General features: G+C 32.0%; 1 protein-coding gene across 1 annotated transcript in view; it reads right to left on the bottom strand.

The window, feature by feature from the left end:
• Positions 1–219: 219 nt before the first annotated feature.
• The window catches only part of LOC108690253 (transmembrane and TPR repeat-containing protein CG4341-like), a gene marked incomplete at its 5' end in the record, with an annotated part of 32456 nt that continues 6859 nt past the window's right edge, over positions 220–25816 (bottom strand). The window contains 3 exons of the mRNA XM_018197444.1: positions 220–836; positions 2769–2853; positions 4552–4692. Of these exons, the coding sequence (XP_018052933.1) occupies positions 505–836; positions 2769–2853; positions 4552–4692 (558 nt within the window). The remainder of the gene's footprint in view (positions 837–2768; positions 2854–4551; positions 4693–25816) is intronic.

Raw genomic sequence — 25816 nt, 5'->3', positions numbered from 1 at the left:
CTTTAAATCAAATAAATACTATGTTAATTATAATTTTATTAAATATATTGTCTATTTATTTATTTTCAAATTAAGAAAAAAAAATTGAATTGAATTTTCAAGTAGTGTTTCACTGAAATATTTTTAAATTTTATGCGATCTCAAATCGGCAGTATATATTCATACTTAATCTATAGAAGGGAAGAGGATTCACATAATATAATAAAGTATTCAGTCGTATAGAGAAAAATAAAGGAAGCTTTATTCTTTACATACCATAGCAGGCGATACGAGTCGGCCGCGCATTGTTGATGCAAACGACAATGCGCGCGTCACCGACGACGCAGAGATATAAACAAATATCAGTAGGAAGATCGGGCCGGTAGGGGATCTCGGGATACACGATAAGATCGGTAAGATGGGATCCTGTTCGTCGCGCGGGATCGTATAGTACACACTATCGTCTTTCTTATCATCTCTCCGTCCTTGCTTTCTTTCATCGCCATCACCTTCGGCTTCTTCAGGTCACGCCAAGATTGCCGCTAGTTTGTGCAGATTCGTTATGGTCGTCGCGTCGCCCGGCTGCAACCTGAGAGCCTCCTTGTAAGCCGCGGCGGCTTGCTTGTACTTGCCGTTCAGATGTAGGATTGCGCCGAGATTCGTATGACTGCGGGCTTCGTGCGGCCTTAGATTGGCCGCGTGTCGATACCAGACCTCGGCCTCATCGCGACGATCGGCCTGCCTCAGCGCCGAGGCCGCCGCGACCGACAACTCATAATCGGACCGTAACAGCTCGGCTGCTCGTAGCTGCTCTTCGGCAGCCTCTACCAGTCGACCCTGCGACGTCAGGAATAACCCTGGAAAATTTGCAAACAAATATCATTGTACGTGTCGCGAGGCCGCATCGCGTTCAGTCAATTTATACGTCGTGTACTGTTACAATTTGTCAAGTCACTCGACAGATTGTTAATCAACATCGCAATTAACGTTAAACAACAAATTTTTATCATTTTCTTTCTCATCAAGTAATAGCTGTTTCTTGTAGAACCGTTTACAAGAAACATCTATTATAATCTAAAAAAAATATTTTCAAAAAATTTCGTCATCTATCAATTTTTTGAAACTACGTTTTGAATTCCTTCTACATACATCTAAAACGCAAATTCGATAATATATGTAATGTATAACTGTACAAAATTTACATAGTTTTTTACAATATAAAAATAAATATGATGGTAGGTATGGTGGTCTCTTTTATGTATTAATTTTTAAATAATATATATTAAAATAATACAACTTATTGTCAATCTTTAACATCAAAAAATTACTACTTTATAAGATTTCCGTTTCTTATCACCTAAACGATTTGTATGTATTTTACTCCGTAAAGGAAAAGAAAATGTAAATTATTTATATTTATAAAGATTTTTTTTTTAAATAAAGCCTTTCGACTTTTCAAAATTTGTGAATAATAAAATTCTTTTAATTCTTTTTTCAACAGCTAAACGTACTAGCAACATACGAGAATCACCATTTTTTTCCAGCTCTGTTAAGGAACAGAAACTTTTTACTTTGTAAATCAGAGTGTTATTTATTTAATAAATATAAATTTATAACTTTTATTCAATAATTCATTATTTTGTAAATGACTGTATTGATTTCTCTTATAATACATAAATAATAAATTTTATTTTTGACAGACGAAGAAGATATATGTATTTTGAAAATTTTTTTGAGGGCAATATTTAAAACATGAGAACTTTAGAAAACGTGACGTCGAAGAATGCAAATATGAGGCAAAGGAATATTTGTGCATAGCGGTATTTTTAATTTGAGAAAAATTTAATAAAAACAAACATTTTTAATATATGAGGAGATAGAAATTTAATTTGTACTTATTGAATCTCTATTGATTTGAAATTAGACAGACACTATTATTATTAACTAATTAAATGAAAAAAACTCAAGATTACAAATTATTTGTCATCTATATTAATAATAACGTTCTGTTGAGCGAATGGAAAAAATATACACGACAAAAGATTGTTTCCGCATCTGGATTGCAATTTAACGTTTTGAAGCGTCACCGAGTTTCCTCGGAATTTATTATTTTAATATCCGTCGATTCATTCTCGGCATCTCAACTTATCTCCATGTCCTCTAGTATTCAACCTTCTTTTCGATTAGCCTATCTATCCTCCTTCTCATCAAAGATCGACTATTATCCTACAAGACATATTACAATAGTTTATAGCGGCTCGATGAATCAGCAATCCTCTTATATTCTTCTCTCCTTAAACGACTTTTCAAATCTTGGTTCTTTGATTCTCTCCCGATTCCTCCTTGCAAGGTCATTTTGAGGATTCCTTTTCAGAACGAATTCATGGTTCGAAAATCAATTATACCGTTGGTACAATAAGTCCTCGACTGTGGCGACTGATGTGACGATGAAGATGATAAGGGGGAGGAAAAATGATTCTCTTGTGCAGTGCTTTAGGGAGGTATAAAAGCGAGATACTTAAGAAAGTATTTCATTGCTTTAATGATGAATGAAGATTTTCCTTTATCGCCATCTAAGACGACTATAAATACAGAGCATTAGACATTTAAATTGCGATGCAGCCGAAAGGCGGATCATGATCGGCGAGAAGCCAGAGGGATGAAATAACGATGGAAAAAGGAGATGAAGATAATCCTGACGAATTCCGGACAATGTATTCGATGAATTTGCAACGCAGGAAACGACGGCGACGTAGTCGCAATTAAAGGAGCTCTTGGTCGCGCCTTACCGTAATGATGGTGCACACTGGGGTCATCCGGTGCCAATCTGCGGGCCCTCAGGAACCATCTCTCCGCTTCCAGGACACGGCTCGACTAAAGAGAGAGAAAGCAGAGGCGACGCGTGAGCCACCGCGAACTCGACAGTCCTGTCTGTCCCCCCTCCCCTTGGCGGTTGCTACCGGTTGAGGAGCTTGTTCTATTACATTGGACAAGATTTTTGAAGATATATATATATATAGTATATCGATTAACAATAGAACAGCCGAAGATAGGTAATCGATCATAGAATCGTCGAAGGTGCCAATTTGGCTTCTATCCTTGTTTTCGGTTAATGTTATATGTTATTATTAACACCATATCAAAATTGTATTCATATATTTTCAATATTCTGCAATTATATAAAAGCAAAATTTTACTTCACTCAATTTAACAACCGCATATTTCGATCGTTCGCATGCATCAACGATCATCCCTTAGAGGCGGTTTTTAACTCTTTTCATTATATCTCAAAAACTTTTCAAGTTATCACAAAAAAGTTATTACAAAAATTATATAATAAAATCTTTAATTTTTTTATGTATTTATGTTAATAATGTTTTTAAAAAATAATTATTTTCGAAGTTCATATTTTTAACCCATCTGTTATTACCGAAGATTACAATTTGACTATGAATTTGACTGGGGAAATATAAGAATTTTAGATAATGAAAAATACTTGGAAAAAAGATTTGTAGGAAAAAATAGTGTAATTATGCACATTTTGGTTTAGGTATGCACTTTTCCGATAAATGGAGCCGCTATCGCGGTGAAATTTCTAGACTAGCCGTAATTCTTTTCAGATATAACCATAAGTTATACAATTTGAAAATCTAGTTAATGGCAAAAGTGAGAAAAGGTGAAATTACATATTTTCGTTCTCATTTTCTAAATTCATCTATATGTATACATACAAAGTTTCATTAAAATCAGAATTGAACATTCCGAATTGAGGTTCCTTTGTTGTAAGTGCATATTGATGGTTTCAATACAAATTGATTTAAAATACAAATAAAAACGTTTGAATGGAATGGATTTTTTTTGTAAATCAAACTTCTAAAATAATAAAAAGTCAGAGAAAACTATTAACCAATAAATTTATAAGAATTATGAAATTTTAAAGTCAGCGGAGCCAAAAAATGACATCATCGGCCGTTCTAGTGTTAAATTATGAATGTATGTGTATACATACGCTGAATATAAACCTCCAAGGATAATGAAAACACATGTAGACATTAAGAAAAATCAAAGTTTTTAAAATTACAATAGGTAAATAAATAATAACTTTGAATTTTCCTTTCGCTACAGGAACATATTGCAATTTCTATTGACAATTTCGATAGATACAATACACAAAAATTGAGTATCACTGAAAAAATAATATTTAACGCGAGAAACACTAAAATAGATTTACATTCAGCGCTGAATTCTCTAAAAAAAAAAGGAAACCTTTGGTTTACAACCTACAAAAGAATTTTGTTTTTTTGTCAAAATTTTGTCAATTGTGTTGCTCGTTAATACCATCGAAATATAGTTGATATTTGGCGCAAAATAAATTTTTAGAGATGTAAAAGCCGAGAGGAGCGGGGACTTTGTATCGACCCAAATATATTTATATTCGCGCATTGCATATTATGGTAGGAGTTTCTCAAGTGATCACAGCTGATATAGACTTGGAAAGTAGATCGCTCTAAGATGAAATAAAGCGGCGATGGCAGACGACGGCGATCTAAAAACAAAACGATGGCTACTTACGTTCCGTGCCAAAAGTTTCCCGTAAGTGATGTGGGCCGGCACGTGGTCAGGCTGGCTGGCCAAACTCGCCTGAAACCACCTCTCCGCTTCCGCATACTGTTGCAGCCTCGACAGCGTCTCGCCTAACAGATTGTACACGCTCTGAAGGAAGAAAAAGAAATAAAAATTTTTGACGGGTTATTTGTAACATTAATTTTTTTTTGTCATTACTTATTGTAGAAATTTAAGAATTTTTATACGTATGTTCCGAGGCGTTTTTGCTTCTCCACATGTTTTGACCAATCGGAATTGATTTCTTATTTTAAAATAAAAACAAATACACTACTTTTGTATTCGCATACAAAAATTCTTTAGCATACAAGATTAGACATTATTTTTATAAACATCATTGGATTTCTTTGCACTTCTTGAAGAAGTAGAAGATTGCTGTACTGGAAGAAAACCTGATAATAGTTACCACCATAGTACCAAGGGTATTGTTTATTGGTGTAATATTTAGTAAATATTACAAACATAATAATAACCAATCAAATATGATAATAATTACAAAATATTTAGAAAAGTAAAATTAGTATTTAATTGGAATTGAATTAAACGCTATTTTTTATTATATTAACCAAATATTTGATTAAAGTTATTTCATCAAAGCATTTAATAATTATCATCTAGGTTTATTAATATCAACTTTTTTTAAAAATAAGATTTTATATTCGAAACTTAATTTGAAAAAATTCTTAAATCTTAATTTCAGTGTAATTTATATTAGTTACAAAGATCATCAAATTTAAGTCACTTTTCTTCTTCTGCAGACTTCAAGAATTTACTTGAGGTTTAATCTCCATTTTATTTCACGCTACTTGAATATGCAAACATCACATTAAAGAATCCAGTAAGTGTGAACAACGTGTTTGAAAAACATGAGGCGTGAGGGCTATGTTTACAAGAAAATCACGTGTGGATCGAAACGCGAGAAGGTTCGTTAGCGTGCTGGAGAAAATTATGTTAATAAATTCAACAACTAATAAATTTGCTGGCAACTAATTTACAAAGCGTAACAAATTGCTGCAATATATGCGGACGCTTGTACGCGTTTTAATACGCGCGCGTTACAATATAATAATAAGCTCTTAATTACCTTCAATCTAGAAAATGCGATTGCGAATAGCAGAACGCTGAAGTATGCCACTTCTGCGTTAATTAATTACGTTCAAATATATGAGGGATCATATCCAAAATTTTCATTTTCGACAGATAAACTTGTGATATGGTGTTTTGACTTGTACAATAAATAGAAATGACAAAAAGAGAATAATTTGATTTTGATAGAAAATCCTCGCTTTGAAAAGTTTTCCAATTTTTGAAGCTGATAATTATTACTAATAGTTTTTCTAGGAAGGTAAAGTAAATGTTCCAGTGTATAAGCAATCATCAGAGAGAATTTTGAAAGAATTTAAATTGACAAATTCATTCATATAAATTAAGGAAAAGCGCATTAAATATAGGTATACATAAATTGCATTATTTCTTGTAGAATTAAATTTTTGCCTAACGAAAATTATGGCTAATTATTTGTCGCAACTGTTGACAAATTAATATTTCGTTAAAGTTATACAATTTACTGCAATTTGAACAATTTGAATAGCGCACAAATATGTTTAAAGTTCCATCGCTAGAAAAAAATCAAAGAGCTACTTTCTGTAACAATAGACTAACGTACATTTTGTAAAAACGAAAAAAATGAACTTTAAAAGATAAAAAAAATTAACATTTATTTGCACATTACTACAAAAACTTTTTCTTATATATTTTACTTTCATAGGTACTTTCACTTTGGACATGTATCCAAAAAGTTTATTACAAGTTGCAGATTGTGAGTAAAAAATATATATAGATAATATAGAAGAATAAATCAGATGGTTACATTGCTGAATAATAGAAAAAATTAATCTAAATTTGCCTAAAAAACCATAACAGTGGGTTAGTCCAACTTTTAAATAAATAATTCTGTCTCTTATCCATATATTTCTATATCACATGTTTGAAAATGATGACTACGTTGTAAATTAGTTCATTGTTGTAATAAACTCTTCGACTAATTTCGAATTTTGCAAAAAAATAAAATTATATCGTTTCCTTTTTTTCAAAAGTGACACGACTGAAAAAATTATATGTTAAATTTGGAGCTTTTTTATTGTATATTATTATTATATTGTTTATTATTTCAAAAGTGACACGACTAAAAAAATTAAGTTTTTCAAAAAAGACAAAAAATTATTTTTTAATTTAACAGATAATTATTAAATAGTCCAATAATATTAGTCCAATAATATTAGTCCAATAATAAAATAATAGTCCAATAATAAAAAAAATATTAGAATATATTAGATTATTAGAATATCAGATTAATATTTTTAGAAATATTAGAAATACACAAAGAAACATTTACTTAGAAACATGATCGAAATTTTTGTAATTTTTTTGTAATTTTTTGTTATTTCACATCCCTTAAAAACTCACCTTTTTTTAATTGAGTGACTATCTTAAAGTTGATAAATTAGGAATAATTCATAAAAAATAACATAACTACGAAATATTATCAACAGTTTATATTTATCTCAATTAGCTAAAATAATTAAAATATAAAATAATTTATTAAATTAATAAAATTAAAATAAAATAATTTTTTCTTCAAACTTCAAACATCAAAATTGTAAATTTTAACTTGTTCTCTGTAAAAGATTCTCCTTTTTATTTACAAAAATGGCACAATTCAAGTATATGACTCTTGTAGAAGGCATTGTGATGTCTTTGAAAATCTAAACCACACAAATGCTAATTGGCGGACGAAATGTGAAGTTAATTTAACGATTAACAAAATACTGTATATCTAACTCAATCATGATGACAACTCGAAAATCACATTTTTTGAGTTGGATAATTTTTGAAGTAAAGGAATGATATCATCACTTTACGCATGTTCTAAAAAAGAAGTAACAAAAAACGATCGAGAACGTCATGGGGCGAAAATCGAAAACTTTCCCAGGCACACATGAGAGACATCGCATCTCTCTCATCTCGAAGTTGTAGTAGGCTAAAACTTTTATGATTTCGTTCGAGACGAGTCTGCGAACCGTCGGAAGCGACCAATGGGGCAAAGTTTTTCACTAGCGAGGAAAATAAATATAGCGAGGCGATCGAGAGACAGGAGAAGAAGGCGACTCAGTTGTCAGCAGTGACGGAGGCGCATGAGGCGCATGCTTCAGTGCCCGATTGCTGTGAGGATCCGGCTCTGGCTGGAGCTCCGCGACTCACGTGCGTTGATTGTCAGCGCGAGAGGTCAGCTCGTACGTGCGTCGTGTACATCATTAATTATCAGTTATAACCGATATACTTTTATACACATACATTGGTATATTCATATTCTAAATCCTGTTTTAATTATTAAAGGCACTTTTAAGCATATCTATATATATATGCTTAAAAGCGTCTTTATCGATAAAAAAGGATTCAGAATATGGGCCAATGTCTATAGTTGTGACTCATATCAAGTCGAGCGTGCGTTGTATCAGAAGCGGAAACATAAATCGACCTGGTTTGGAAACTTTGGATTAATAACGTCACAACATGTAATGTCAATCAATAGTAAAGTATGTGACATCATCAATATCATTAATCTAATCCAGGTCGGTGATCCAGGTGAAAACTCCGCTCGGTTTGAAAATGCTGTATATAAAAGAAGGTTTCACTTTAATCGAAATTATCAGTAGATATTCATTATTCCTTCTTATTATTTTTTATTTTAAGTTTACGTTTATTTATTTTAGATAATATTAAATTAGAAACATGCTTTTGATTCCGAAAAAAAAAACAAAAAAAATTTGTGTTAATTTTAAATAAATTTATAAATGTTTATGTTTTGATAGTTTGTATTTTTTTTTAAGGACATAAAGGATTCAAAAATGTTTAGCGTTTCAGGCCTAAAAATTTTTTAATCCGGCACTGGTCGTGGGAACTCGTGGGACTCGATTGCTTCGTGATCCAATGGATTCCGCAGTTTTCTCAATTCTGTAAAGATGTCTCGCGGGGAATTGTCGCCACGCGACAATTGCTGAACAATTGTCAATCACAAGAAAAGAAAATTAATTGATATCCTTTAATCCTCCAGATCTAATTTCAAAATTTGTAACAATTATCAACGTTGGATTTGTAAGATCCATTTATATTAATTATTTTAATTTATAATTTGTATTAATTAAAAGATACTTAATTTCGACCAAAATGATGTGAAAAAGATTACTAATATATTTTAATAAGAATAACAGAAATTTACAAACGTAACGTAAAAAGAAAATATTTTTGGATATTTTCAACAAACAGATTTGTAATTGAATGGAATCGCTGTCAACTCTGGAAAATTAAAATACTTTTATAAAATATAAATTATTGAAATTATCGATAATTTATTAAATAAAAAATTCGAAAATAAAGTATCAAAGAAAAGGAATGTTAGAGAAATATTACAAACAGGAATAAGTTTGATACAATAATGTAACATGATCACGCATTATCTCATCACGAAAATATACTGTCGCGCTGTATAGGAATGGAATGAAATAACGATTACATTGCTGCAGATAATAACAAAGTACAATAATGAATTGAAATAAAATCTTGATATACACAATTTTTAGCGTAATTATTTCGGCGGGATTTTCTTGTCTGCTGCCTCTAACGCACGTTATTCGGAAATGCTTTCTATTTCAGGACCTAAACGTGACGTTTGCGTCTACTTTTTGTCTATTTTTTGTTGCGCACAACATACTACCTCGCGTGTTTCAACGCATGATTACGCTCGCGATGAATGTTGCTTCTTTGTGATCGTGATCATTATTTTCTCGCTCGTGCAACAAAAATACACTTTTGAATAGGAAATGTGACAAGTCGCGCAAAGTGCCGTTGCTTCGCATCAAAGAATGCACCGGCAAAGTCGCGAGCACAAGGCAATGCTGTCCCTCATATGTTCGCATTGTTCCGAGTCATTATTCACTTGGACTACTTTTCAAGGATGTTGCGCGCACTTGCTTAGACGTAATGTTCACTCGAGCTCGTGGTTCACAAAGCATTGCTTCTGCCAATACCCGCGGCTTTTATGCACCCAAGAAGGTCTCACGCCTCTGCGTCGAGCTGAGAAATAATGATCTCGGCTAGCATCTATTCACCATATAACACCGCAATATGTGTGACAACGCAATAACAATGTATATTTCGAAGAAGAATACAGAATGCTGTTGCATTATTAAAAATAGATATGGATTTTCTTATAAAATTTCTTATTAAATTAATTTTTCTTTCTTCGCGAATATCGTTCTTTTACTTCAAAAGTCACACAGCTCAAAAAAGTTATTACCATAAATGAGATAGAGGAGATTAGATAGAGGAGAGTTGCCGAATGCGTACTAATCGTCTAGATTTTTTTGTACTTTGTCAATATTTTACAAGGATATTTATTTAACGTAATTTAAAGTATTTTTGCCATCATATTTATAGCAAGCATGGGTCATTTTTGGAAATTTATCCATACATTTTTTTTCCTAAAAAAACATTTTCGGTTTAGTATTTTGACATTCTCCCAATCAAAATCGTGATCGATATAGAAATTCTCTATGATATGATATTATAGATTTATAAAATAATATTTAAGAAATAAGTTTTTCCTTTTCTGGAAAATTTATTTTTTTGAGCGTATTTTTTGAGTGTATCACATTTAAAGTATAAAGGAGATATAGAGATAACATCTGAATTTTTAATATTAAATTTCTTATTAAATATAGTAAGTTTTGAATCAAATTTTCAATAATGTAAAACAAATTAAAAATAATCAATAAAAAACAATGCTTTATCTTGTTTTACATTAATTGCAATTAATTGCAATTGTTTGGTTTTAGTTACGACTATTTTATTAAACACTAATCAAGTTTGCACACATGCGATCTTTTAATATATATATTCCATCATTCAATGATCCTTCCTGACATTACAAAGTATCTGTGCATCGCGTAATTATTCCGATACTCATCCAACAACCATGTTTACATTTATGTCATAGTCGACGAGTATTCGGCAATTTTCAGCGATTGATCGGAATGTCTGCTTTATGGTGCGGTTTGATGAATGTTTAATCAAGCCTTGCATAGTGGGGCCAACGGTACGTTGAACGTTTTGACTTTTCAAAAAATAATAAAGTATTTTTTTTTTTCATCAAACCGGCTGCTTCCGTCGGTGTGTACATTTCCAGGTCACGTGAATTAATATTGCTGGATGGATGAATAGTTAAGTGGGCGTCCGACATTGTCCCAACTGATATTAAACCGATCGGAAACATTGTACGCATTAGCGAGACATTTAAAATCACGTTATTATTAATTCTGTTCTAAATAATTACGCATACGTATCGTTATGTATCCGGCATGCAATCAAAACGGACGACATCGATTATTATCGATGTCAATTTTCGGATACATCGCGGAAAGCGAGCAGCTGCACGCGGGATAAATTGACAAACTATTTTATTGTGGCCTTTGTTCTGATATTTTAACATTTGATTAAGAAAGAACATAAGAAACTTATCAAAATCTTATTTGTACATCAATGTAAAATCATCTAAAATCATAATAAGTATTCTGCATGTTCTATCTTTAAGTCAACAATAAATCTTAAAACAAGTAATTAAGAGTAATTAAGATCGTGAAAAACAGTGCAATTAATACGCAATAATAAAGTATAATAATAATGTACATAAAGTATAATAATAATGTACATAATAATGTACATAATAATGTACATAAACTATTACTAAAAACTATAGACTATTAATAATCTTTATAATAAAATCAAATGTTTCAGTTTAATTAAAGCCATTCATTATTAACGATAACAAAGATGTTTAAGATTAGCAGTTTATCTTTAAGTATATTTAAAATTAGCAGTCTTTTTTAAGAATTTTACTTTAATATTATTAAATGTAATCGTCGATATAAATTTGAACTTTTCCATCAATAATAACTTCTCTTCAAGAAGCAAAGTAAATTTTTTTATTGTCTCAGATTACATAAAAATTTGAAAAAAATCTAGTGGACTTCTCAAAGCTTTATCAACAAGTTTTTATTATTATAGAAGTCGGATTGCATTTTACTCATTTTTTTACAGATCTAAAATTTACAATCAAAATACCGGTAATATCTTTAAAGATCGCAATTGCCGGTGGAAGGATAAATATTTTTGCAATTTTGTATAGAATACAACAGAAATTTTGCATACTGAGCACTACTTTTCATTTGATGCACAATCATTTGCAATTATTTTTATAAAATTCTGTAGTTTTCAAAATTAAAATGCCTATATAAAAAGAAGGTGAACACGAGAAATTTGTATACGTCATGCATTTACAAAATGTGATAATAGAACTGCGATATTAAAAATTAGTAATTATTTGTAAACAGAACGAACACATTTGGTAGAATAATTAAAGAATTCTCAGATTCGATAGAATTAAAATAATTGCGCAAAGAATGTATGATTAATTCTATCGATAATTATATCGACACGAAGTCACTTCTAATGTCAATGATGTCAGTTCGAATTTTGCTGATTGTATAGATAGATAGAGACACAACACACACACACACACACACACACACACACACACACACACGCGCGCGCGCGCGCGCGCGCGCGCGCGCGGAGAGAGAGGGCGAGGGAAGAATATACAGAGGGTGCAGATTACCGAAGACGTCGCGACGCCCGTCGTCGATATCTGTATACTACCTCTAGCGACGGAACAAACAATTAGGACAGTACAAACCGAACGGGGCAATTAGATAGACTGACTACGTTTGAAAGCCGACTAAAAGGAAGGATATACGTGCGATAGACAAGAGGATTAATCGCCGGGAATAATCGGATTAAAGCGACGTATTGCACGCGCCCGACGCTTTCAAACAGTTCCATCTACGAAATGCAGAGAGAAACCTCCTCCTTCTCCTTCTCGCCATTTCGCTCTAGCCGCAAATCGGAAATAAGTCCGCGGTACGATCACGCGTGGCATTGAAAAATTGGAGACATATTACGCGAATTTATTGTGACATATCAAGTTTTGAGTCGCGGAGCGAAATAGAGTAGTAATATGATAAAGAGAGAAAATTCAATGTATTTTAGATTCAATGAATTTTGAAATTTTGCTTTTACGCATTCACAAAAGAATATCGCAATAAAATAGAGTTGAATTTTATATATTTTTTTAGTTTTTCATGAGGAATATCCTTCTGTACGAGAATCGCACATACGTGCGAACATTTTGTATAACGCACGGATCCATTCAAAACATGCGCGTGCATAAAGTCGCGTAAATTAGCATTCGAGGCGAATTTCCGTCATAGCTGGAAAACAGAAAAGTTCCATGCGGTATCAAACTTTCTCGAATCTCGCATTTGTTCGGTAACGTTGTTATTACAAATGCGCGTTTGATGCGGAAAATTGTTCCCTCGGAATAGGGAGATTATTCGAAGAGATTTATCAAAGTCTTTGAATGAAACAATCAGACGGCTGATTACGTACACTGAGCAAACGGATTAATTCTTCATTGTATTATGTTATTATCGTTGCGATAATTTCGTGACAATTTGAAGTTACGCAGCAGAATCGGTTGATAATATAAGTTGGAACCTAAGGCTTCATTGAAAAGTAATTTTTTATGAGCGATGGCAGATTTATTGGACTCACTCAGTTACAAATTTTTTTTTTATAAAAAAAAGTCAAATATTTTAATTTTTTATATTACATCTGTAAATTTGGATTATTCTTATTGAAATGTATAACTAGTAATAATTTTTGTTATTTTAGTTTCTTAATGCCTTTTAATTGACATAAATTATAATAATATAAACGTCTGTAAAATATTTTACAGACCAAGCGTCAGTAACTGTGTTACAGATCGGAGAGTTAATTATTAAAAAATTTTTTAAAAATTTAATTAGTTTAAATAGAACGTGACGTATGGTAAATACATAATTTCAGGTTTCAATTTAATTCCAACCCATCTCATAAACGCCTTCTAAATTCGTAACTGCGTAAAGTGAAACATTGTACTTATAATTTAGTCTAAATTCCTTATAATTTAGTCTAAATCGTATACATAGGAATAATCTTATCTAAGTGTAGATTTAGATTAAATGAATTTGAGCACAAGAATTGGATATGCGCGTAATGTAAAGATATCTTTGTTATTCAAAGTGATCTATTGAAAGAGAGATGCTTTGAACGGCGTTTTGAACCCTTTTATACAGAATGTGCGAGGATCAGCAGCGTGACGTGATGGTCCAGTAATTTGATCGATTGCAGCTGGTGGGTTTTATCTAACCGATATTGGATTATGGTTTGATCTCATTTCAAGCTTTCACTCAATGTGGGATCCTATCTCATTATACTATTAATGATTTTCCAGTGGTTTCGCAAGGGATAATGATATTCGTTGTATTTATACCATTTTGAGCGAGAGGTTTGTGAGACTCTTAAGTGGATATTCTGAAATAGTTGTAATCCTTTCGATTCTTTAATTAGTAATTGATAACATTTCGATTGTGCTGTCATTTTAATATAAAACATTAAGATTTTTGATATTCAAATTAATTTTGCTATATAAAATGCCAAAAATGTGTTATTATTAAGTTAAGGTAGTACTTGCGCGACAATACCGTCCAAAAGTTTAAATCGCATCGCGACGTTCGGTGGCGATATTTCACTCTCAGAAAGAGAAAACTTTCGATTGTACCTGTCTAAGGCTCTCCATTTGGGATTCTATTCTCAAAAATTGCGAAAATAGCAATTCCATATACAATCGACCAATCACAGTCGAGAAATTATCATTTTTCTATGCGAAAATTATTCGTATGTATTCAAGAATAAGGCCCTAGATAAACGCATACTAACTGCCAGATGCTCGTTGGCCGTTTTCTCTACTCCTCATCATTTCCTTCAGTCTGATCTCTCCATATACCAAACAAAATCGAAAATGCGTTCTTTTCTCTATTTTTCTAATTAAACGGTCAAAAATTATGACCTTTTTTTTCATTTCATGTTCCTCCGCGTGCTCGTTTTTTATAACAATCCTAAGTACGGTATGAATATAATTTATATATTATAATTAAAAAATCTGACGTTAACTTGAATTGCATATATACATCATATGTTATTGTAAAATTGCACATTTTAATTGAAAATATCTCAAAAACTAGACGGTCTATGTTCCTAATTACACAAACGTAGAGAGCACTTCAACTTACTTGTATTTAAAGTTTTAGTACATTCGTAAGAAAATGCATTTTATGCAAGTACTACCTTAACGTAATTTTATGAAAATAAAAATCATTGAAAAGTATAATATAACTTATAAGAAGAATTATTCTTAAAGTGACTAAAACACGCATTTTTTTCTTTCCTAATTTTGCCATTATATAATCATAATTATTTAATATTCCTTCATGCAGATATCATATCATCCATGGAAATAAGTTAAGAAGCTAATCTACAATACTCTTTCTGGATGAAAGATTCTTATTAAAAAAAAAGGAAATATAAGGATCTTGATGTGTCGATTTTTGCGGTATATTTTTGGAAGATTACGATTAGAAGATTCTAGCTATTTCTCTCGAGGCGAGATTCACGAGGACGCCGCGCCGCAGCGCCATTCGTAGAGTTTCATCCAACTTTCTGCGGGACAAACGTCGCCAGCCGTGCTAGTTGGTAGAGGGAGGCGGATGGCGAGAGGAGAACCGAGGGCCATCGTGATAAAACATCGGGAACTGGTGAAACTCCGGTGTAATCTTGCTGGCGATGTTTTACCGTGTGGGCTGGCACGTAAGGGGCCTCGGGGCTGCACCTATCCTGCACATACACTTGTCTGCAATGCATATACACGTGACGCATATACGCGCACATGTACACAAATGTAAGTATATATATATGTAAGGCCGCGCTGCATCGTAAAGTCCTGAGAGATATCGCGCCAACGATTAGACCCTCGTTTTAGGAACTAAATTTCTGCGGGTCCTGACTCCGTCTCTTCGCTCTCCCCTCCCCATTTCGCCTTCCCTGCTTTCTTTGTCGGTCCTAAAGCTTAGACCAATTCGAGCCAAGGATCGAGCCCTTTTGACGCGAAATCTCCACGCTTCTCTCGTCCCTTCTTGCTATGATCCCCTACATCTCTTCGGTGACTATCACTGGCCAATCGCAAACACGAGTGATTTATGAATCTGTCATTTAACCGCCGGATGAAACACCATAGTAACTCGAGCAATTTTGCTACGCTGAAAGAGCCACATACGGATGTCGTTATACGCGGCTTATATGTGGTTTAGGTTTAGAGCTCCGCCCAATTCAGCTCCGTCGATGGAAGCATAATGCACTACGCTGGCTTTCACCTTCATTTTCGCCGTCAAGTACAATGCACTAAACTGATGGTGCAGAAAATTATTTCTCTATAATTATATTTTATAAAAACGATGCATAATTTAATTAATAGATCATACCGCTTCTTTATCTACTTCAAAGAAGACATAACACAAAAAACGTGATCTTCGAGTTATTACCAATGAGTTAAGTAAACATTATTCTACCAATAACAAAAAAAGGAACTAACTTAATTTCATAAAATAATCATCAAAATTGTCATAATAATAAATAAGTAAAAAAGGATAATTTTTTTAAGGGTAATTATTCAAAGGTTATAAAGCAAAAATGACATTTGATACATACATATTAATCTCTCGTCTGCACTCCAGATCTTTTCTGGCACTTTTTTGGCGAAATTTTACTCTGATTTCTCAGAAATAAAGGAGAGCGAAGCCTGGTTTCCCATCTTGTAATATTGTATTTATATTTATAATATAAATATAATAACGTAATAGAGATATTAAAAAGTTGTAACCATACATTTATCTATTTTTTTGAAAATTTTATGAAATAGTAAAAAGACTTGGATTACACAAAAAGAGATTATATTCAGATTATATTCTTTTTGCCCATTATTTGATTAGTCAATAATTTTCTTTCAAATTAAAAAAACAAATTTTTCTCTTTTTCGAGAAATTGAATTTTCTGTCTGTAATGTAAAATTTTTATTCTTCGCTCGCAACCTGAATCTTCCAATTTTAATGCAGATTTTTATATATTGTATTCCGAACTGTAAAAATTCTTGCACACTTGTGAAAGTTTTAACAATGAATTTTTATTATAGTAGAAGCTAAATTGCGTTTTATTTATTGTTTAAGAATTTAAATTTATCTATACTAGAATTGAAATTTATAAAAAAAATCGATTGCCTTTAAGTCTAAAACATCGTGAGGGATAATTTTCTGAGTTATGTCATTTTTTTAAGCAAGAGAGCAGTATATATTGTATAATAGTATTCTGTCATGCTTTTGTTTTCCTTAGTCAAACATTGTTTCATTCGAGTAGAATATTCCGCGAGAAGAATATTACGGTAATCGGCGATAAGATTGTAAATAATAGGCGAATTAATTTTTGCAAATCTATTCTCCAGGACGAGGGTACGAAATACGCGAGTGCGCGGGCACCGAAACGCGCAATGAAACCCCGCAAGATGGTGCATCCACCATTTGGTCCTGGTGTTCTCGCTTTTCTTCTTTCGACTTTCTTGTTTGTTCGAACTAGGTACTACTATCCGAATCCTGGGATCCCTTCGATAGCACATGGCGCAAACTTTCGCTGACTTTCCGCTGTAGATAGGCAAGAATGGAGTTTCAGCCCGGGATGGGTGGTGGGTGTGAGTAAGTTTCTCGTCGTCTACGGAGAACGGCTGTCGAATGGATTTGCGACACGGCGGACCGTCTTAATCAACCGGGCACTGATCGATAAATCACCTATACGGCTCCGTTGTGTAATGTGAATTTAATTTTGCCATTGGGCAACTTGTGATCTATTCGGATGCAAATAGATCGATAGACTAATTAAAACGATCTTCAATCTTAAGAAAAAATCTTTGGGCTGACGGAAACATTTTCCACAAACTGCAACTGTTGAAAAATTTTAACCTGATGATATTATAAAATTAAATAAATACAAAATTAAAATAAAGCTATTAAGAGTCTAGCGGATGATAGTGCGCAGTTATATTTAATAAAATAATAAATAATTTATATAGAAAGTTAAACGTTTTGGCTCAAATTTAATCCCTTATTTCAGTAACGTAGTATGAAACATAAAGATTTTATCTTTATGAATTAAATCTTTACATATTTCATTATACTTTATACTACGTTTCTGAAAATGACTCAAATTTGGGTTCAAATATTCAACTTTCTAATGTATCAATTAATTATTATTTTATCAAATGTGTGCATCATCGTTCGCGCTAAATTCTTATTGGCTCTGTTCTATATTTATTTCAATTTCACAAGTTTTTTTTTACGTGTGAAAAAAATATAATATTTTTATTTTTGCTATAAAAACGCAATATTTTTATTTATGCTAAAAGAGTTGATCTAGAATAAAAATAGTTAGTTTAATTATTCGATGACATATCTATTTTAGCTGTCGAGACGAGATGAAACTCACAACTCATCTCTCAAGTCGTGAGTCCGCAATATCGTTTACGTACAAGGCCGCAGGTTTAATGAAGAAAAGAGAGAAAGGAAGAACGTTAGCGTATCGTAACATCACGACGATCGGGAACAAAGGGCGATGGCGAGGTGAGAGTGCTTAATTCGCGCGAGTGGCACGAGGTAGTGTACGCTCGCGGAATTCTTTCCGTTTCTTCTTTTTTTCCCTTTGCTTTCTTTTTATTGTGAAGGTGCGCTTGGAAGACTGTCGAGGAAAGAGAGCAAGGAGGCACGACCGGGTGGGAGCGGACGGAGGAAGGACGATGCACACAATGGGCGTTCTTCTGGAAGATTAAAGTGCAGCGGCGGCACCGCGTTGCGGAGCTGTGTCGGGCAGTGGCTCGCGTTAAAATTAAAATTGCTCGCAAAAACGTACGGAGAGCAAAGTGCGAGCTGTGGATGGAAGGATAAAAGAATGGGGCGGGAGGGAGAGGAGATCGGAAGTGTTGGCTTGTAATTTAAAAGCTTCTCGCTGTTTTTCGCACGGCCCTAAGGAAGCCATTAGGATCCCCGCGGGCGACCAGTAAGTAGAATAACCTGCAAAGTACATTGCCGAGGGCACGACTCGTGATCGAGGAAGTCTCTCTGGTGACTTTGGAAATATTTTCGTTACTTCTTACGTTTACGGTGACGTTCGATTGTAGATCGACTTGCCACTTTGCCGAGACACAAAGGCGCCGAGGAATTGGAATCGCATAAAAAAAAAGTCACATTTTTTTGTTCCATTTCTGATTCTAGTTTTACGCTTGAGAAGACAAGTGGAAGCATGAAGCTAATGAGTTGTACAACAAAAGCGGACATTTATCATGTGTTTTAATATTACTACTATCATTATTATTTTAATACACTATTACAATGATTATTATTATTATTACAATATTATTATTAGTATTATTATTATTATAAATATGATAGAATTCATTATCACAATATAGTGAATTGTAAGCAATATTAAAAATGTAGAATTTTTTGTAAGTATAAATATTACTGCATTATGTTCTGAAATAAGTTTATACTTTCCGTTCGAGATCGTATAAGTCAAGCCGTAAATTTGCTCGCGGTAGTTTTTTTAGCCATTTCAAACTGTTACTGGCAAATAATTGTCGAGACGGCTCTTTTACAGGTCTTTTAATTCTCATTTCTGATAAGATTAAAAGTTTTTCTTTACTTTCGACTGCCCGCTAACGATTTCGCCGTCGGTCGATAATACCTACTAAAGATATTACAACGAAGAGGTAACTTCGCCGTCTAAAGGAGTAGAAAATTGGGAAAATTTTATGATACAAAAAACTAATCGTCATGAAACTTGACACAGATGTAATATGAGATGAAATACAAAGAAATCTAAAATCGAATGGCTAAATGAGTGGAGCTTAGTCCAAAATACCAAAAATGGATCTGGTGAATCGTGTGACGGCAGTGCTCGTCACTCGTACAATTTCATTTTGATGATTGAATAATGTTGTTCGTAAGCATTATTTGTTCTTGTTTGACATTTGGAGGAACAATTTAACGTTTTATAAGGACATTTAACAAGGATGAAATGATTCCATGAGCGTCAAGTAGAATGTACTCTAAGTCAAGTATTTGCTGAAATGAGATAGAGAGCAACATTTCGGCTGACACATGTCATATTAAATATATAAACAAAAAAACTTTAAACGAACAACGTTATTCAATCATCAAAATGAAATTGTATGAGTGACAAGCGAACAATGCCTTCACACGAACCATCAGATCCATTTTCTGATTTTTTTTTTACCAGGATCCACTCATTTAGTCGTTCAATTTTGGTTATATTTCTTCATCATATTTTTTTATCTCATATTACAAGTCAAGTTTCACAATTGGTTTTGTACACAAAAGTTTCCCAATTTTCTACACTCTTTATGAAGCGTTATGTCAAGTAAGAGACAATAGAAATTCATTCTCGCGTAAGAGTGCAATCATCGAAACATTGAGTGATGAAGGAGACTGACGGTTATACGACTGTGCAATATATTTGCGGGAGTATGATGTACGTGGGATGGAAGGAAAAGGAAGGGAGACACGTTAAGCGGCTGCCAAGGAGCGAGAACGAAAAGACGAAAGAGAGGATGGAAGCACGGAAGGGGTAGCGAAATTACCTCGAGCAGCATTGTATGCCTGCTGGAGGGCTGCAAGTACCTAATTAGCCACTCAAACACTGCCGCATAAAGCGACTCTCTGTTATTAAAACGGTATGTAAAACGAGGGTGTCTCCACAGTACTGGAGACGGTTCTCAATTTTTTTCGGACATCCAGGCTCGTTGATCCAACGCGACGCGACGCAACGCGACGCGGAAATTTTTCTGGGAAATTCGTCGCGCCAGAGCCTTTTGTTAAGTCTGTTATATCGTTACACTATTATCTTGAACGCAAAATTATTGTACGATATGGAACAATGAACAAATTTAAATTATATCCGTAACATTTAGAATAAGTTAAAATTTATTGCGTTTCACATAATTTCAAAAGTTTTAAGTCACATATATTATGATAATAGTGATAATAAATAGATACATATAAATACTATACAACGATTTTTCTGACAGTTTAAGAAGTTTTATAAAATCCTATTAATAATGTATTGTCTAAATTTCATAGTAATAAATTTTATTACAAAATAAAAAAATGTTTATTATTCATTATTGTTATCGGAATTTCATTTGAAACTAAGGAAAATATCTGGAAGTGATATGTGAAAAGACGAGAGAAACCAATAACGAGATAACAAATTTTAGTAAAATAAGAAAGGCTATCTAATAAATCTTCAACATAATTAAAAAGAGGAATTTAAAGTTGTGTAATGAACGAAAAAGTAATTATGATATTAAAATAGATCGTATAAGTTGTAACTGACGTCTTCCTAAGTAAGATATTTACGCATAATTTATAGTTGTCATTGTCTGCCAATTAGACGTGCTGATTTATCTATTGCACCCGAATATAGAAATCATTATCGTACAATAATGTATTTAACGTTAAAATTAGTCAAAGTATAACGAAACGTTGAAATGTTTGACAATGACCGCTTTAAAACAGTGAGGATATTGTTAAATTATTAAAATGATTTGCACAATTAATCGTTCAGCTAATTTAAATGTTTAATCGATTTATAAACTAGACTGAGGCTCGATTGATCGCGCAATTATAATACAAAATTACGTTTATAAGAAAAATGTTAAGAGCGATTAGGTGCTATCTTCTTTTCAATGAAAAAAAGAAACGAATATATCAAGCACTTAATGCAGTATTTCTTAAAGCTGCCTTAATGTTGCTTATTCATCTCAGAAATTTTTATTATAAAAGTTATTATAAATTATATAATTTTTTACAAATTTGCTTATTCAAAGTGGACACTAAAAGATATAAGGGATGATTCTTCATATAAATTCCAGACGAAAACTTCATGACCTAATAACTGAAACTGTTAGTCTCCAAGATACAGATGTATTTGTACCACTCGAGCTACTATAATGAAACATTGAACGTACAAAGTTTTATCAAAAAGAAATCGAGTAGTTTTTGAAATTTTTGAAAAAAAAAAAAAAAAAAAAACGAAAATTTTTTTTCTCTAACTTCAACATTTTGTATCTTTGAAACTGAGTCATTTCAAATGGTTATATGAAATTTTAGTCTTGAAATTAGATGAGGAATTATCTCTTAAAACTTTTTAGAATGTTTAGTATGATTAGCTTGTATACAATGACTCGCGAAAAAAATCGTACGAAAAGTCAAATTATTACGAATTTATTTGTATAAATTATTATGAATATATCTGTAATAAAATCATATTATATATTTATGCGTTTGTACATGGATTATTACGATGTATCGAGAAAAGTGAAGTCGTGTTAATCGGAATCTAATAGTGCGCAATAGTTAATATTTTATTAATTACCAAGAAAAAATGTGCAAAATCTTCATGTGATTGGATTATATCTTGTTTTATCAAAAATGAAATGTTGATTTTTTTAATCGATGTCCTTCTGTGTTTAAAGCGAAAAAATTTTTGAAATTGAGTTCTTCTTTAATATTTCTTTAATATTTCTTTCTCCAATATGGCGTCTAGAGATGTTTCAACATAATAATACAATATTTGCTTGATATAAAAGCAACAATCTATACTTAGAAAATTGTAGTCCACAGTTAGTTTACATGTATAATAGTTTACATGAACAAACAACATTCTTAGAATTATTTATTATTATTAGAAATTATTTTTATTATTAAAGTTCTTAGAATTAAACTTAAACACTTGATCACTACAAAACTGTTATACAAAATTTATTCGTATATGTACGTGCGATATTGATGTAGTAGTGTATCAGTGAGACGTAAACTATGTGTGTAAACTATTGAGTTGATAAAACAGATGACTTTAGAATCCCCTTAAACACACATTTTTACGCCAATTTGTGTACGACGGCTTTAAAATATGCATTGGTACGCACTGAGCACATCCAATAAAATTCGTTATAAGATGCCGTCCCGGAAAGTTCCAAATTTAAATCCTGGTTAAGGTGATGCTCTTTGTCTTATAAAGTCTTCAGAAACATCAAAACCTTTGTACTTTACAGTGTTTTAAGATGCTTATTGATATAATTTTTAAATTGACGATCAATGTAATTTGCGATGTTATTTCCAGCCTTAGTTTATGATGTGTTTCAAGTCTGAAAAATCGACCAATGCACAGTTTATACAACTATACACTAATGTATTTGTAAATTTATATATGTATTTATAAATATTATTAGAGAATAGAAGACTAGTCTGTGAAGTACAATTTCATAAGTACAAATTGCGAAGCTTTTATATCAAACAAATATTATTATGATGTTGACAGTTTTAGTCTTACTTTTTAACGTCGTAACTTTCCTTATCATACTGTTATAATGATCATGATTAGTAATGACAAATTTTTTTATGACTGTAACGATAATATCAGAATTGGAAAGGCATTCGATTGTTATTTGAAACGAAATCATTCGTTATTGAAAAAATTAATTCGGCATTTGTAACTCATTACTTTGTTTGAAACGTAACGTCATTCGTTACTTGTTACAAATTATTTTTTTCAGTAAGTAAACACATAATGTAAGTGACTTTTCAAAATGATTTTCCCAACCTTAGTCGCAATCTCAGTGTTTAGTTAGTTATTATTAGTCATAAAAAGTTGTAACGTCATTATCAAATTATTATTATAAAAAGTAACGGAATAGTAACTTTTTTATTCCTAATTGAATATTATATTAAGCATCAGATCCGATTTGATCAAAAATAGGATTCTTCTTTTTATTTGATTTATTCTTATCTATCTAATTTCCACTTATAATTGTCAATAAAATGTTATTTACGATTATTTATAAGGTTTTTCATTTGCTTTCATCACAAATACTAAAAATTTTGCGGTATCTTTTATGAAACAAAAATCAACATTAAACACGCGCACATTGTTCTCATTGTTTCCCTTTCTTTTGCGATGTGCGGTCGTATCGATAGTATTAAATGGTGCGATAAGGGGAAAAGTTTCTGGTTATTAATTTTTCGTTACGCGCCAGGATAGTCCAGTCAGTCAGCCGGCACTGGTGATTTTCTACCGAAACTTTCCGTTCCACTATTTATCCCATAGGGATGAACGCAAAGTTGCAAAGTTTGTCGGTCATAATTGATGTCTTGTAAAAGGGAACGGCAGAAGAAGATTCGGGAGATCGAAAAAAACCGCCGCGCCGTGGAAAAGTTCCGACAGGATTCCGTACCTGCATCGACGAAATCAATCGCGGTCGGATCGCTGAGCGACGTACGAATGGATGGAAATCTCGTGTTCGAAAATAAATAAATGACACATATCGCGCGCGCGCGTTTTATCACCGCCAAACGTATTTTTAGTATTAAGGTATCTGGGACGCCTAGAAGGAACAGTATGTAGTAAAAATTTAGTAACGAGTTAAATCGATTTAAATATTAATCACATTTCCTCGTTAGATAATATTAGTTAAATGAAATATTTATAAATATTAATTTAATCATATTTATTTCTATAATTATTGTTAATCTTTAATAACACGTATACTTTTTTTTAAGATAATGTAGTTTAGTGTCACGTAATATTATATAAAATGCGATATATAGGATAGTCCATTTTAATTAATAACAGTTTTCTCCGAAATTAATAATGATATACGAAAGAATGTTTCAGATAAAAGTGGAACGGCTTCGAGGGGGACATATTTTGATCACGTTCTTTTTCTTCTAGGTAGAGGCGTCAAAAAAATATGAAAGTTTTTTGGCGCTTTCACTTTTTAAAATAAAATTATATGATTTTGTTGAAGAGCGAGTTTTTTAATTCTACTGTTCAATCGCATTGTGCGTAAATGTAATTTTGTTTTGTAAAAGCTGCATTTGCGCATAATGCGATTAATCAATCGATAAATTAAAAAACTCGCCTTAGTATTATGGCACATATTGGCATAAAGTGTAAAATATCTCGCAATAACAGAATAATAAATCGCAGAACAGAATAATAAATTGAATTAATTACTATAAAGAATATAGTTGTTTAAAAAAAAAAAAAAAAAAAAAAAAAAAAAAAAAAAAAAAAAACCGTAGACAAACAAAAATTTTTTAAATAAGCAGTTATGTGCTATTTTTTTACATCAAATTGATTTATTTCAATATTTTATTCATAAAAGTATTAAGAGACGATAAAAAAAATTAATAGTGGTTTATGAGATATTTAATTCCCAATATCAAAATGTATCAGGATAAACAATAAAATATCTTGTAAACTTGGTTTATTGATATTTCACCTTAATACTTTTATGTACAGAATAATTAGAAGAATCATACTACGTAAAAAAAATACTTCCTCTTTAAAAAATGGAAGGATATTTTTGATGCCTTCACCTAGAAGAAAAACAATTAACATGACTAAAATACATTTCCTTTGAAGCCATTCCATTTTTATCAGAAACATTTTTCGTATTATTAATTTCGGAGAAAATTAATTGTATTGATTAAAATGGAATTATCCTGTATATCTGAATGATTTTGAATAGCACAAATGTGCAAATTATTGAGAGATATGTCGCAAGAGATATTTCGCGATTAAAAGTATTACATAATTTCGCTTTTCCGAATTGTGTGAATATTTAGCATATAATTTAAATTTGAATTTATATCTATTACAGACTAAATCAAATTGGAAAATATTATTAAATTTTATTCGTTATATGCACAAGCATGCAATAGGAATATGCAATCTATTGATACAGAAAAAAAGGTTATTCTTAAGTTAATCATAATTTGCTCAAATATACATTTTAAGCTTGTTTCAAAGACTTTTTTTCTTGATTTAATTGAATTTGTATTGAGGTAAGATTTTTTTATAAGCAAGTCTTGAATTGAGTACGAAGTAATACTTGCATCAACACAAACATTCAATCAAGACTAAAATATTTGTGAAGCAAGATTACAACATTTTTACTTACATATGAGCATATTATGATTTAAGACTTTTTTTCTTTGTATGATATGTATCATAAAGAATAATATATGTACATACGCGCGCG

The sequence above is a fragment of the Atta colombica genome, unplaced genomic scaffold, assembly GCF_001594045.1.
Source record: "Atta colombica isolate Treedump-2 unplaced genomic scaffold, Acol1.0 scaffold300, whole genome shotgun sequence".
Classification (NCBI taxonomy): Eukaryota; Metazoa; Arthropoda; class Insecta; order Hymenoptera; family Formicidae; genus Atta; species Atta colombica.
The sequence above is the reverse complement of the archived record's forward strand: the minus strand, read 5'-3'. Positions and strand labels throughout refer to the sequence as shown.